Source organism: Vigna radiata, chromosome 6 (assembly GCF_000741045.1).
Source record: "Vigna radiata var. radiata cultivar VC1973A chromosome 6, Vradiata_ver6, whole genome shotgun sequence".
In the NCBI taxonomy this organism is placed as follows: Eukaryota; Viridiplantae; Streptophyta; class Magnoliopsida; order Fabales; family Fabaceae; genus Vigna; species Vigna radiata.
The window spans coordinates 32,019,751-32,033,936 of record NC_028356.1 but is presented as its reverse complement, the minus strand read 5'-3'; the positions used below and the strand labels follow the sequence as shown (position 1 = coordinate 32,033,936).

Below are 14,186 nucleotides of genomic sequence, written 5' to 3'. Positions count from 1 at the left end.
TATGAATCCTATTAATTGATAATTAGTATCTATTTAGTCTACACTTACATAAATAAATATAAATGCTAAAAGTAAATAAATTAACATCAATTTGGTGAAGGTTAATTACCTTATTTATATTTAACATTTATTTTAGTTAACATAAATATTTTTATTTATTAAAAAATTAAAAATAGTTGACTAAGTTGACTTTATTAATTAATGTTCAATATTAAGCGAACACTAACACAAATATATATTTATTTATTAAAAAAAATTAGTTAGCACCAATTTTTTTGGTAGGAAAAATGAATATTATAGGAACAGAGATGCTCTAATCCATTACAACCATATATACATATTATACCAAATAGAAAAAAATAAAAAGAGATTACACAGACCTCTCCACAATTTTAACCCTTATTTAAGGTGCATATGTGATACGTTTATCAAAATTGTTATGAAAATCTATCTCTTGAGTGGTAATGTTAATTTTTATTATTATTTGAGTTATCTTTTACTAGCAAAAATTATTCTATAGTGATTTGGATCAAGTTCTCACGATTTTTTTAGTATTACTCTAAAAAATCTCTTATCAATGAAGATATTTTATGTGTATATAACTCATATTCATCTCTTATTTTATACAATGTAGGACTTTGTTTGTACCTAGATAACTTATAAGTCTATTAGAGATTTTGGAAAATCAAAATGCATGAAAGTGAGATTGTGTTGAAATCTAATCCTAACGTTACCGGTCTATGTCATTTTGTACCCTTTTCCATTTTCTAAACATGATAAATTTTCAAAGTTTATCTTTATAATTTATACATAAATTTACTTTCTTGTACAAAATCAAAATTATGAAATATTATTTAGTTTAGATTAGTTATTAGTTACACGATTATTTGGTTTTAGAAAAATGATATGTAATCTTACTAATTACTACTTGTACGACTTAATATGCTTTCTAAGAAGTTAACATTGAGCTCTTTATAAAGAAGATAATAGGTGCGATAATAGTCTTGCCAACAATTGGAAATAATCCTTACATTATGTTTACATAGTTCCCTCATTCCCTACTACTTATAGGAAAGATGCTTTTAGAAATAGATTTGGCTTGTTATTAATATAAAATAACTTAAGTGTCTATTCGGCTTTTTGGTGTTTCATGAACTTTGGCCTAACCCTCCTATAATATCTTTATTATATATATATATATATATATATATATATATCTTTCTTTACTCATTTGGTATAATTAGCTTTCTTAATTATGAGAATGGGCAACATTTAAAACAAATTACCAATATCAAAAAGTCGTACACTTCATTAAAAAGTTGTATGTACCATATACCACTTCAGTAAACTGGAAGAAGTTGTGAATAATTATAATAACTTCCGCTTGATTAACATTAATCAGTAAATTAATTTATTTTCTTATTATAAAAGATGAAATTGTATTTGTGTTGACAACTTCAGCATGTGAAAAAGTCGTAAAGACTTATTTGATTTCTCTATTCTTCTACAAGTCTCTAATGCTTTATATGACTTCTTTGTTTTATTTACTTATAAGTTTTAATTTGATGTGATTACCACTAATTTTTTAAACATATTATATTAAAATAATTAAACATAAATAAATAAATTAATATGAAAAGATATTATTAAAAAAATTAAAGAGAGAAGTAACAATATTTTATTAGGAGAAAGATAAAATATATTATAAACGATGATATTAATTATAAAGTTCTACGATAAGTTGAGAAGTAATGAGATTCAATTACTTTTTAAATGAGCAATTTCCTCTGCTATCTTCACTTCTTATAATAATAAAAAAACTAATCCACTTATTAATGTTAATTAGGTTGAAGTCATCATAACCAACTAAAACTTCTTACAGTTTACTTATGTCGTATACAGCACTCGCGCACACACTATCCTCTAGTTAGTCATGTTATCAAAAATATTTTTATGAGAGCAAAATAAAAAATGAAATCAATTTATTTATTTACTATAAAATTATGGTTTTTATAGACGAGCTAGTAAATTTATAGAAACCACCATTTCGTCAAGTTCTTCGGAATATAATTTTTATTTATTTATTTCTAATAAAAATGTTTATAAAAAGAAGATTGTTCCAAACATGATATTAAACAGACATCTATTCATAATGGAGAATAGACATTCTTTGTGAAACTCTATCTACTTTATGAGCGGATGGTAACTAATGACCATAACGTTCAATGCTTCTATTTTTATAAATTATTTCATCGATGGAGAGAAAAAGATGAGACACAAACAATGTAACAAAGGGACAAGATAAGACATCTTTAAAATGAAAGACATTCCATTCAATGACCACCGACCGTATATTGACTCTCTTTTTTATAATTCTTCATTTTTTAGTCACTTTGAACTGTCAATGAGAGATTTCAATTTTATTACTTAACATAAAAAGAATTCTTAATGTTAAGTAACGAAATTGAAAATCAATATTACAATCATTTTGTGATGCATATGAAAAGGAAACATCCACACCAGCATTTTTCTTTGCACATGTATCCTGAAAAGGAATGTGATGAACTTGTAGGCTTTTGCTAAGCACTTTTTTCATCACAAAGAACATGTAAAGTTCCATAATTAGTCTTATAATGAATTATTGAATCATGTGATATCCAAAGCTTAGTTTGCTACAAAGAGTCGATGGAGTGGTGATTACAACTTTCAATCTATACTGTTGGATTAAGAGGTCTCTCTAGAACACAAGTCTATAATCAATATTTCTGCATTATGAATCCAATAAACAATGAGATCTGAGTTTTGCATGTTACAAAGTACAACAAATATCTGTCCACAAGGTGTTGTATTTTAGTCCTCAAAGAATATCACATCCTCTATACAATCAAAGTACAACAAATTTCTGTTTGGCCATTAATGTTAATACAACAATTCCTGTACAAAACTCCATAAACAAATCTTTAGCTTTGCATTTAACTTCTTCAGGGCCATCAACTCCAGTCTGTGATAATGTATTTAATCTGTTATAGAAAATTTTCTCACTCCGGTGTCTCATAACGCAGAATTTCATAGAAATCTGCACAAATGCTTTGGATTTGACCCAAGTTCTTAATAGCTTTTTGTTGTTGCTGTTCTGTTGCATTTTCTGCTAAACCGGCGGCGCTGCCCTCCACAGTCTGGCACATCTGCCAATATAAAGGAATAGATAGTTGATAACATACTCAGCATAAAACTGTTACATCACGCAGTGAAACAAATGTATTTCTACCTCATTGTAAAGAGACAGTAGTTGCATACGATCTGCATCAAAATCATATAAGTAATAATACAGTTCATCTGTATCTGCAGAAAAGTGGAAGAGCTAACATCAATTCTTTGTCTTGGGCATGCAGATAGCAGCAAGAAATTATAGTAAAAGAATTATTCCAAAACAGAATATGGACTTGCCTTTAACTATATACTTGTTCACATTAACACGCGTGGAGTTGCCTTCATCTAGTTTCTTTTTTTCCTCCTGTGCTTTGAGTTCACTCTGCAGAAGTTCATAAGGTAGTCAGAAGGCAAGAAAGTTTTTAGAATTTGGACTTAAGACTCAACTCCATCCAACACAACTAACTGATAAGCATGATCAACATAAATTTTGAGGTTGAATCCACGAAATCCAAACAGAAAGAAACTTCAGCATTAGAATATAAGTTGTGTAGCATGGAACCTAATGCACTTACAAAGCGTTCATTCTGGTACTCAGCGATGAGACCTTTTTCCAAGAGACGAAGCCTTCTCTTGATAAACTCAATATGTGCTCTCTTGATTTGTTTATTCTGATCCCTCGTGGCGGATTCATGATGTGACTGGATTTGCTTCCCACGATCACTAGAACCACACAAATCACTCTGCTTAGATTGGTTGAAGCTCGTGCTACACTCCCCATTTGTACTATTTGGACCATGGAGCATTCGTGAGTCAGACTGTACTTGAACTGCTTCATCTGCAATTGCAATATTCAACTCCTGACAGATGACCGTCTGAATCTGCAGATCCTTATCCGTAATAATATCATGCCACCTTCCATAGCCATGCCTAAACAGAAAAGAATCAAGTTAATAAAAGTTACACCATTACAGCACAGCAAAATACCTTCTTCCAAAATTCCTGTCTCACAAATCGTAAAATGAAATGGAAATACCAACATTAATGTACAATAACATGCTGTTGGAACTTGGAACATCTTTCACAATAGATTGTTTAAATTCGAATAGAGAGGCATTTCAAAGACAGATACAATGACAGGGAAAAATTATCTACTAAAACTTACTTCAACACGGCCTGCAGTAACACTAAATCATGCTCCATCTTCCAGAAATTTGTACCCTTCAAACGTGGATAGCGTATTAAGACATCAGATGAAAAAAGTTGAATTCCAGGATTTTCTGATACAAACTTCACCTGTCATCCCACATTCAAAGATAAAGAAGACATTCATCAGCTAGAGGTAAAATTATCTTCCAAAACATACTCCCCACCCTTTCCACGAAAGAGAAAACAGAAAAAGCAATGAAGTTTTAATTTAACTTTAAAAAAATAAGGAAATATGTAGAAATATTATAGTCATCACAGACTCCCATGTATGCATAGGTTTAAATGAATATACTTTTTCACATGATATTGTTCAGCAATTCATGATCAATAGGAAAAGGTGAGAAATATTAATTCTGTTATCCCGCGTCATTTCTAGAATGTGGTTGCTAGAGATTAAATCCTGACAAGTCAAGAAGTTTCATCAACAGAAAGCCTCACAACAAGACTAATTCGTGTTCCTAATCATCATAATGCTATTGAATCCGAAAACAAAAAAAATAATACCCGAATAGTATGCTAAATACAAGCAATAAAAATCTTAGAATCCGAAAAAAAAATAAAGAAAGAACTTACTTTATCTGATATCATAATCAGAAGTGAAATCCTTACAAGGACATCTTGTATTCGAAGTCCTTCCTTTGGAACGCCATCTAAAGACACGTTATAATCAGTATTTAGAGTTATAAATTACTCTGTATCATATAACTATACATGGATGGTTAAGATTATTTTTCTTCAAAAGTCATGTGATTGGTTAAAAAATTCATGTGAATAAACCTCATATGTAATCTAGTGGTAAATAAGTATTTCTCAAGTGGCAAAAAAACATTGTAAGAACTGAGCAGATATCAAATATCAAAGATTTCACAAAACTCTTAACTTTCTCATGAAATCTAACGAGCAGAGAGGGAAAATAAGTAAACTGAAAGCACACGGGAGAATACGAAAGAAACTGACAAAATATCAGAGCAATAAGAATCTAGTACCTGTGAATGTTGGTGAATCAGTAATATCTTCTGAAATATGAGACAAAAGAAGAATGCCATACCTGTTCAAAAGGTATGAGTATTTATAGACAAGTAATGAAGATTATATAAAGACAATAAATAGATTATCAAATAATGTTCAAATATGTCAAAAGTAATAAGATTATAAAAAAAACTTACGCACGTAAATTGTAAGTCAAATACTAATATGGAAGACCATAAATTTGATTGGTTGTCCTTAAGGTTCAAAATACTACTTTCTTTAACGATGAATGCTATTTTAGACAGACTGTTTTCAACGAAAACAATCACACAAGAAGGAATGCAAACACTTGATGGAATTGCATGAGAATTAATTAGCTTTGAGTGAAACTTCACATGCAGTTCACACGAGTGTTATTATGCAGAAACAATCAACTAGTAAGCAATACTATCATGTTACTGTTATTTTGTTACCTGAGTATACATATACACAATATTTTTATCATTAAATGCCAGAATTTTAGTATTCATATGGGTTCGATTGTCATATAATTCCCCCCACAAAGAAAAAGGGATACAATAAAAGCTTCAAGATCAATAGCATTGAAAACAACCACAGCATTAAATAATGCAAAAAGTAAATGGAAAATGTCAGATTAATACTCCGTGATTTCTTCATAACTCTTGTGTTTCATCCTGGGAGCAAACTGTTTCCAATCATAATCACCAACCCCAAACCTGTAATTGATTCGCCAAATCAGATTAACAACAAATATTTGTATGAAACAAGGTTAAAAGAGACTATACATGACCATAACCAACAATCAGGATATAACCTCATCAAAATTTGAAGAAAATCAGCCCTTTGATTTTGACTAAAACCAAGTACTTTCAACGATTTTCCTTGACCTTCCATTAAAGGAAGTGGCCCTGGGTTCTCTGCTGTAAATGAGTAAAAGAAAATTAACATCACAGTCAAAGACAGATATTAAAATTCCATCACTGTTAACAATCAATATTGAAAAAGTAAATACTGATATGTACCACGAACTTTCTTTCCCCTTCTAGCAGGAGTAGGAGTCTCAAATGAATTTGAATCATCTTCACTATAATTTTCATCATCTGAGCTTAAATCTCCCCAAGTACTACAACCTTCTCCCTAGAGAGAAATCATATGGGAATTGGGAAAATCATCAACAAGATATAACCTTAAATACACAACTAATTGGAATCGAAACCAGCATTAGAACAATTGAATACTTGTTAGCAGCAAAAACTCGTGCATGACTTACCAGCCATTTGGTGCGGGTTCGCTTCCCTTTGCCTAAGGCATCTAGTTCTTCAATTCTGCCCTGTTCATATCCTATTTTCAACAAGCCATCCCAGTAAGCTGATTTCTTCAAATTGGCAGCAGAGAATTGATTCTCCTCTGATTCTTTTTGTGCCACCTCCTCTGCTGGCTTAACTTCGTCTATGTATTCGAAATTTGCCACCTTCAGCATAGAATATGTTAAGTCAGTAAAGCAAAGAATCTGAAAGATTCTGAGCTATTATTTATAGATGAAAAGAACATGAAAAGTAACAGAGGTTGAATGCTCCTCCAACAAAAGACAGTTATGACTTATGTATGAGAATGTTGTGCTTTTTAATTAGACCAGTTATTAGCATCAACAGAAATAAACACAGATGACATTTATTGTTTAGTATCAGCAGACATAAGCACTTGTTTTCCACAAGTGGAAGTTATTTATGGAATAAAGAAATTCTTGAGCCTAACTCTATCAAAAGGATTTTAATTGAAAGATCACAAAAGCATAGACTACTACAAATTTATGCAAACTTATAGAGGCATAGACTGCTACCAATTTCTTTTAAATGAGATATACGTATCCAAGTTTGTCTTTGAAAGTTTTTGAAAGTGAAGCAGTTGATATAGAACAAAGAGTGGGACCACAAAAGCATATGCAAAATCATATGATAGAGTAAACCTTAAAAGCCTTAAGAAATCCATCTTCATCTTCACCATCCAAACCAGCATCTTNACCTCCATCTCCATCACGATCCAGCAATCTATTATAAAGAGGAAAATGAAATTAAATTCTTAGAAATTTAACCATACTTTACACCANGAATCAAAGCTTTTTATTACCTGTCTATAGCATCATCATCATAATGAATCTGGCGAGACTTGCTTGCTTCATCATTTTCATCAGCAAACAACTCCTCTGCGCCATATCTTACGAGATCATCTAACTCTTCCTACTCACAATAAGTTATTAATAGTTACTATCAAAACTTCATAAATACTAATTTTTAATTGGACATAGCTCAACTCATCGTCAGGAATTCAAAGTAGTCAACATTTGATGTTAATATGTTCAACAAAATGCTGTATACTTCATACTCAAAACCAAAACACTGGTATGAAATGGAATTAGTTACTTAACACTCCCCTTTCCTTTCTTTCTTTCTTTTTAATTTACCTGCTTAATGTTTTCAGCCTGTAGCCTCCCTACAACCAGGTGTTCTAACACCATTTTCTTCTTTGTCATCTGAATCATCCGTTCTTCAATGGTTCCTCTTGCTATGAGCCTGTAAATCATCACCTACAACAGAAGAACTACTGAGACCTTTCATGTCAACAATAATCAACTACATATTAATGAAAAACAACCCCAACCTTCTTTTTTTGTCCATGGCGGTGCGACCGGGCCATGGCTTGCAAGTCAGCATGAGGATTCCAATCACTGTAGTTGGCAGTCGGATCAGTAAGTCGCAGGAAAAAATTATTGAACTAAAATACACGATAAACAACACAAAACTTTCACAGATACCAAATCAGCTTAAAGAGAAAGGATAAGAACAATGAATATGTAATCTAGAAAAAGAAATGTTGAAAAATGTAAAGCTCCACCTGTCATATATAATGACTGTGTCCGCTGTAGTAAGGTTTATCCCTAATCCCCCAGCTCTTGTAGAAAGAAGAAAACAAAATCTTGAAGAATCTTCAGCATTAAACCGATCTATCCTTACTTGTCTTTCAGCTCCTCCAACCTTCCCATCTATCCTCTCAAATTGCCAACTCTAATGTTTAAAAGACAAAGAAAACAAATTCAATATCATACAAAAAACACAAACTAAACAAAATTACATGAAACTAGTTTTTCAACCTACTCAGGTAAATTAGGATACATTAGAAGATTGGAAGTAGACAGGGCTAATTATTTTTCTCTTGTAAATCGTATTCCATTTTAATAGTCTTGCTACAACCATGCATGTAAATTTCTTCAGGCCAAGTTCATTTTATTTTCCACCCACAAACAGTCTAAAAGATTTCTCTTTTATATCAGGTCATAGCATGCTGTCGTATAACTAACTGGCTTACCCTGTAACAGCAGTAATCTCCAAGCAAGTCCAGCATTTTCTGAAATTGGGAATATATAAGGACTCTATGACCTTGCTCTTTCAGTTTCACCATCATCTTGTCCAACAGTTGTAACTTCCCACAGGATTCAAGCAAATAGCTATGAAACAGAAAAGAAAGAAAATAATAGTAACAAAACCTTAATATTAACCAACAAAAAATGTCAATGTTCATAACTTTAAACACAAGAAAATTAGATAATTTTGTATTTCCTTTTCTTTTAATTGTATTAAGAATGATGCATATGATTGATACACGCAGTTATAGCTTTCTTTGTTTTGATTAAGAAAAAAAAAACAATGTTTCAAACAGATAATGGCACTCAGATAGTATATAGAATAAGAGCTTACTCAATTGGAGCTTTTTCATCGTTAATATTGAGATCAGGTTGAAGTCCATCAAACATAAAGGGATGGCAGCAGAGCTTACGCAGTTCCATAACAACGTTGATAAGAGAAATCTGAATTAAAAGGATACGAAACACATGAGAACAATATTACTGACACGTTCATTTTCATTCTTATAAAGTTTAAGTTAATATATATATATAACTTCAAAAAGTTCATGTTTATCAAAAGATGAATCTTACACCAGCTCGGCGGATTAATATCGGATAATTACGAGTCAGAATTGCCTTGTAGTATTCTTTCTGAAGGCTGGATAATTCAACACGTAAAATAAGTTCCTTTTTTGGAGGCAGTTCTGTCATCACATCTTTCTTCAATCCTGCAATGCGATAAGAAATTTGAATCCGTGTTTTAAATATTCAATTTTATAAAAAAATAACTGACTAGATCATCACATAACTGGACCATGCAAGGAACACAAAAGAGACAACAGAAAATGACATGGGAAAAAACACTGAATCAATAGAATGAATACTAGGTAACAAATGTTGAGCATAGGAAATAATCCTAACATTGAAATGATGTTAAATATGCAAATTATTGAAGAACAAGGATAGATGTATACTTCTCAAGAGATGCGGTGCCAACATTTTATGCAGTCTCAGAATCTGCTCCTCTCTATTGATATCCTTAAACTCTTCCTGAAACCCCTCTAAACTTCCAAACTACCACAACCCAAACAAAATCATTATAAAACTTCCTCATCATAATTCTTAAAATATAAATATTCCTACAAACCTTTCCAGCATCAAGGAAGTGCATCAGCATAAAAAGTTCATCCAAATTGTTCTGAAAAGCATAGAACAAGGTGTGCTGTCAAATAGGTTTCAACTTCCAATGAAAATATTCAATGCATGTACCACAACCCAAAAAATAGTAAAAGCTAGTCATGCACTTTATATAAGAATTGCTGATGCAGAACTATAACAAAAACAAAAGCAATACACAGAAGAATGGTTAAACCTGAAGAGGAGTTCCAGTCAAAAGCACACGGTGTTTGCTGGAAAGTTGGGTCAACGAAGAAAACAATTTAGAGTTCTTGTTCTTCAGACGGTGACCCTCATCAACTATCTGCATTCAGAGATAGAAATCCATTTCTCCACATTATTCACAGAAGCAAAAATCAAAACAAGAGGCATAACAAATTCATTTTTAGGGTTCTAGAACTTCAATGATGAGCAGAAGTGTACCAGGCACTCCCACTTAATGGGCTTCAGAGATGATAAATCACAATTTATCATCTCATATGATGTCAAAAGAACATCAAACTTTATTCTTCCTTGTCTGGTTTCACCAACAAGCTGTTTAGATTTCTTTCCCTGGAACCCCTTTTGGTTCTTGGGAAAGTAAAACTCATACTCTCGTATCAAATTACGAGCGTTGGCAGATCCAAAATACATAACCTGCACAAACCAACATCCACTCAGAAGAATAAACACATACATGGAAATACAACTAAGGAATCACATATACTTACAACATTCATCTGAGGTGCCCACGTTGCAAATTCACGCTCCCAGTTTCTCAACGTTGAGAGCGGAGCAATGACCAGATGTGGACAAACTTTGCTTTCAAAGAGCGATGCCAAGAAAGCAATGCTCTGAATGGTTTTTCCTGAAAAAGAAAAACTCAGCCACTAAGATGACACTGCTGTTTCAAACTCTCCAACTTAAGAATAAAGTGATGGGAGACAAATATAAGAGAAGGAAATAAACAGATATTACGTACCAAGTCCCATTTCATCAGCAAGTATAACATGGGTTTGCTTGGACCATGAAAATCGTAAGAAATTCAATCCTTCAAGTTGATATGGATGCAGTGAACCTTCATTTATGCATGAATATGAAAGTAATTGATTAAGTTAGTCCAAATCTGAATAAACAATAAGATGCATATTATTGTTGGAATAATCAAAGTACATACCCCCTGAAAGAAACCCCGGGCTGCTTTCATACTGCAGAAATTCTTTCTGCAGATTTTCTGATTCAGAAGCATCCAAAACCTTCCTTGTTCTGGACTGAAATTTGTTAAATCTTTCTATTTCTGCTTGGAAAGCAGAGATATCAGTTTCCTGCTCCCAGTGACACTCGTCGTATGGAAGGTCTTTCCATTTGACAAGATATTCATTGGTATCGTCGTTTACCCTGCACCATTTCACAACACACTCCATGACCTTGTCTAAATTTTCCAAGAAATAAATAATTTCAAAACACTCAGCCACTGAACAGCATAGATCAGTGTCGATGATCTCTCATGAGTCAACAACAAATACGTGATATTAAAATATAGGAGATAGAACATTAGTGTTAAAGCTTGGTGATGAAATAACGGCAATGTGAGGAAAACAATTAGTGACAACTAGTTTGAACCAAACCTAACCAGCACTCTTTCCTGTAAAATTATGGAATAAATTAATTTGACTCAATTTAATGTTCAATATCATGTCCACACTTCGGAAGATGGAAGTTTCTTATGGATGAACCTGGAAGCAATTATTCTGTCAACCATAGTCCATTCGGATCTAATGCCAACAAAATCTTCATTGAAATTCTTGGCTGATTCGATACGACGATGGAGGCTGTTTATTCTGATCTTTAGACCTGGCTGAGTCTTGAAAGCCTTCAAAAACTCTCCTTCCGGAACCCTATAGAGAAAAAAGTTGTAACTGGTGAAAAGCTAATAAATCAATAAGTAAATAAATTAAGATCAAATAAAAAATCAACATGCAGTTTTGAAAGAGAAATTAATGAACAAATATTCAAAATAACAACTGTAGTAGTGCAATAAGAGACTGCAGGACTGCAAGATTCAAAGAAAGGAATATAGAGTTGCCAAATAACAAAATAATCATTGAATTTACCAGGTGCAGTGCAAATATGAGAGTCCCTTCCACTTAACAAGATAGTGCTTGACAGAATTTTGTTTCGACTCCAAATTCTGTGCATCACTTTCAGCAGCCACCACAGGACGCATCTCACAATCTAATATCTTATCAATGCCACTGAGTGGGCTAACCTGCAAAAACAAATAGAAATTTTAAGTACAGTCATAAAGCCATCACTCAAGCATTCCATTTTTTTAAGGTATCATAGACTTACACATTCAGGGCACCTCCAACTGTCTGGAATGAGACTTTTAAGTGGTGAGATTATACACCTAGAATGGAAAGAATAGGTGCATGTTTCACATTTTAAAAGCTCACCTTGTTCTTCACAAGCTTGACACGAATTCTCTTTCTATTATTGGCAAGGGAAGAAATGTCAAAACATGAGATGAAAGAGTAAAACTAAAACATTTACTTGTTTTAAGTTACAACATCAAATGAGCACAGATAATACCTATTCCCAGTTAGCAAACATTTATGAAAAACATGTTTTATCCATGGGAAGAAAATCATGGCAAACTGGGTTACTACCTTGACAATTTAGGGTTGAAAAAATGTTTAGAAAGAAAAAAGAAACTAGAGTTTTCTGTAGTACTTGGCTATCCTACTAAACTTGTCATGAATTCTAATAACATGTTTTCTTCGCAAAAACATCAGTTGGCATTTCATAGTTACATAATATTCATAGTCAAGATTATATATTACATAGAATAAGCATAATGATGTGGTCTGAAATTTTAATATATATATATATATATATATATATATATATTACACGAGGTTTCTTATATATAGAAACCAGCCAAATCACTAGGCAAAGCTTTATTTAAGTGATATCTCTATAAACTAAAAACAGTCTTAAGGTACAATTAAAGCAGCATCCGAAGAGTTTGCAACTAAGGGGGCTAGTGGCCATGGTAATTAAAAGAAACTTATAGATTATTGTTCTGGTATTTTAAAATTTATTTTAATAATATCAAAGTAAAAGTATAACTTAAAGAACATTAGAATTGTCAACCAAAAAGAAAAAGAATCATCTTACCGTGTCACTTCTTTCAAATTTTATAATGTTTTCTTTGGATTTCCCATGTTTGCTAGGAAAAATTTCCAAATCTTCGTCTATATAATTTGGCTTCGTGGATCTTTCTCGAAGCCGATCAGCAAAACTATTCACATTCTGCAATGATAGAATTTTCTCATAAGCAAGCAGATCAACTTTTTGTATCAACCAACAAAAACTTAAGGGAGCAAATAGTATATCAAAAACTGTTAAACTTCTTCTATATTTATCACCAATCAAGGAAATATATTGAAATTTTAGGAAAGAAGCAACTTACTGTATCAGTTTTATCACTTTTAGCAATGTTTTTTCTCGGTCTCCCTCGTTTCCTAGGGAGAACAACTGAAACGTTTGAATCATCAATGATGTTCTTACGTTTCTTTTGACGGGAGCTTCCAGGAAGCCCTTCAACCGAACCACCAACATTCTGCTAAGATAGATTTTTCTCATAAGCATGCAGAAACATATAACACAATATATATAATACCAAGAAAAAAAGGTAAGAACTTAAAATAGCACATCAAAGAATTCTAAACATCTTTTTCATTTATCAACAACTTTACAGCAAAATATCATTAACTATCAATCACTGATTGAGCAATTCCCACAATGCCTTAAATCATATTAAAATTGGTAACAAAAAAATGTGAACTAACTTACAGTATCATCTTCATTAACTTTCACATCGTTTTCAGCAGATTTTCCATGTTCTCCATGGAAAATAACTTGATCTTCATCGTCTGACTCATCAAAATTATAATGAGGCCTGCAACTAGATCTTTCACGAAGCTGAATTGAACTACTCATTTTCTGCTAAAAAAATGTAGAATTTATGCATAATTAAGAGAGAACGTCAGAATAATTAATAGAATATTTAAAACAACTTGCTATCGTAAGAAAAATACATTTAATACATCTTATCATACCAAAACCATGATTTTTTTGAAAATAAATCCTCAGAAACACATCATATTATTTAAGGTTGTTGCACAGAAATTGGATTTTGTGTCTATTTTAAGTTGAAAACGTTAAAACTCATTTTTATTTCCTTTTACATCAAAAGTAAGATTATAGTTCATTCCTC

At 32.1% G+C, this 14,186-nt stretch overlaps 1 protein-coding gene across 1 annotated transcript; it reads right to left on the bottom strand.

The window, feature by feature from the left end:
• Positions 1–2,694: 2,694 nt before the first annotated feature.
• On the bottom strand, positions 2,695–13,909 carry LOC106764394 (CHD3-type chromatin-remodeling factor PICKLE). The gene is made up of 32 exons (XM_022782228.1): positions 13,763–13,909; positions 13,380–13,529; positions 13,085–13,219; positions 12,257–12,394; positions 12,019–12,173; positions 11,641–11,802; positions 11,082–11,302; positions 10,887–10,982; positions 10,636–10,772; positions 10,349–10,561; positions 10,122–10,229; positions 9,897–9,947; positions 9,724–9,823; positions 9,341–9,477; positions 9,102–9,211; positions 8,713–8,851; positions 8,242–8,411; positions 8,008–8,074; positions 7,811–7,933; positions 7,477–7,586; positions 7,316–7,397; positions 6,620–6,820; positions 6,372–6,486; positions 6,164–6,269; positions 5,991–6,065; positions 5,346–5,407; positions 4,933–5,009; positions 4,316–4,446; positions 3,726–4,080; positions 3,448–3,532; positions 3,269–3,342; positions 2,695–3,185 (listed from the first exon to the last, which is right to left on the bottom strand). The coding sequence occupies exons 1-32, from the start codon at positions 13,907–13,909 to the stop codon at positions 3,039–3,041; spliced, it is 4,179 nt and encodes a 1,392-aa protein (XP_022637949.1). The 3' UTR covers positions 2,695–3,038.
• Positions 13,910–14,186: the final 277 nt, after the last annotated feature.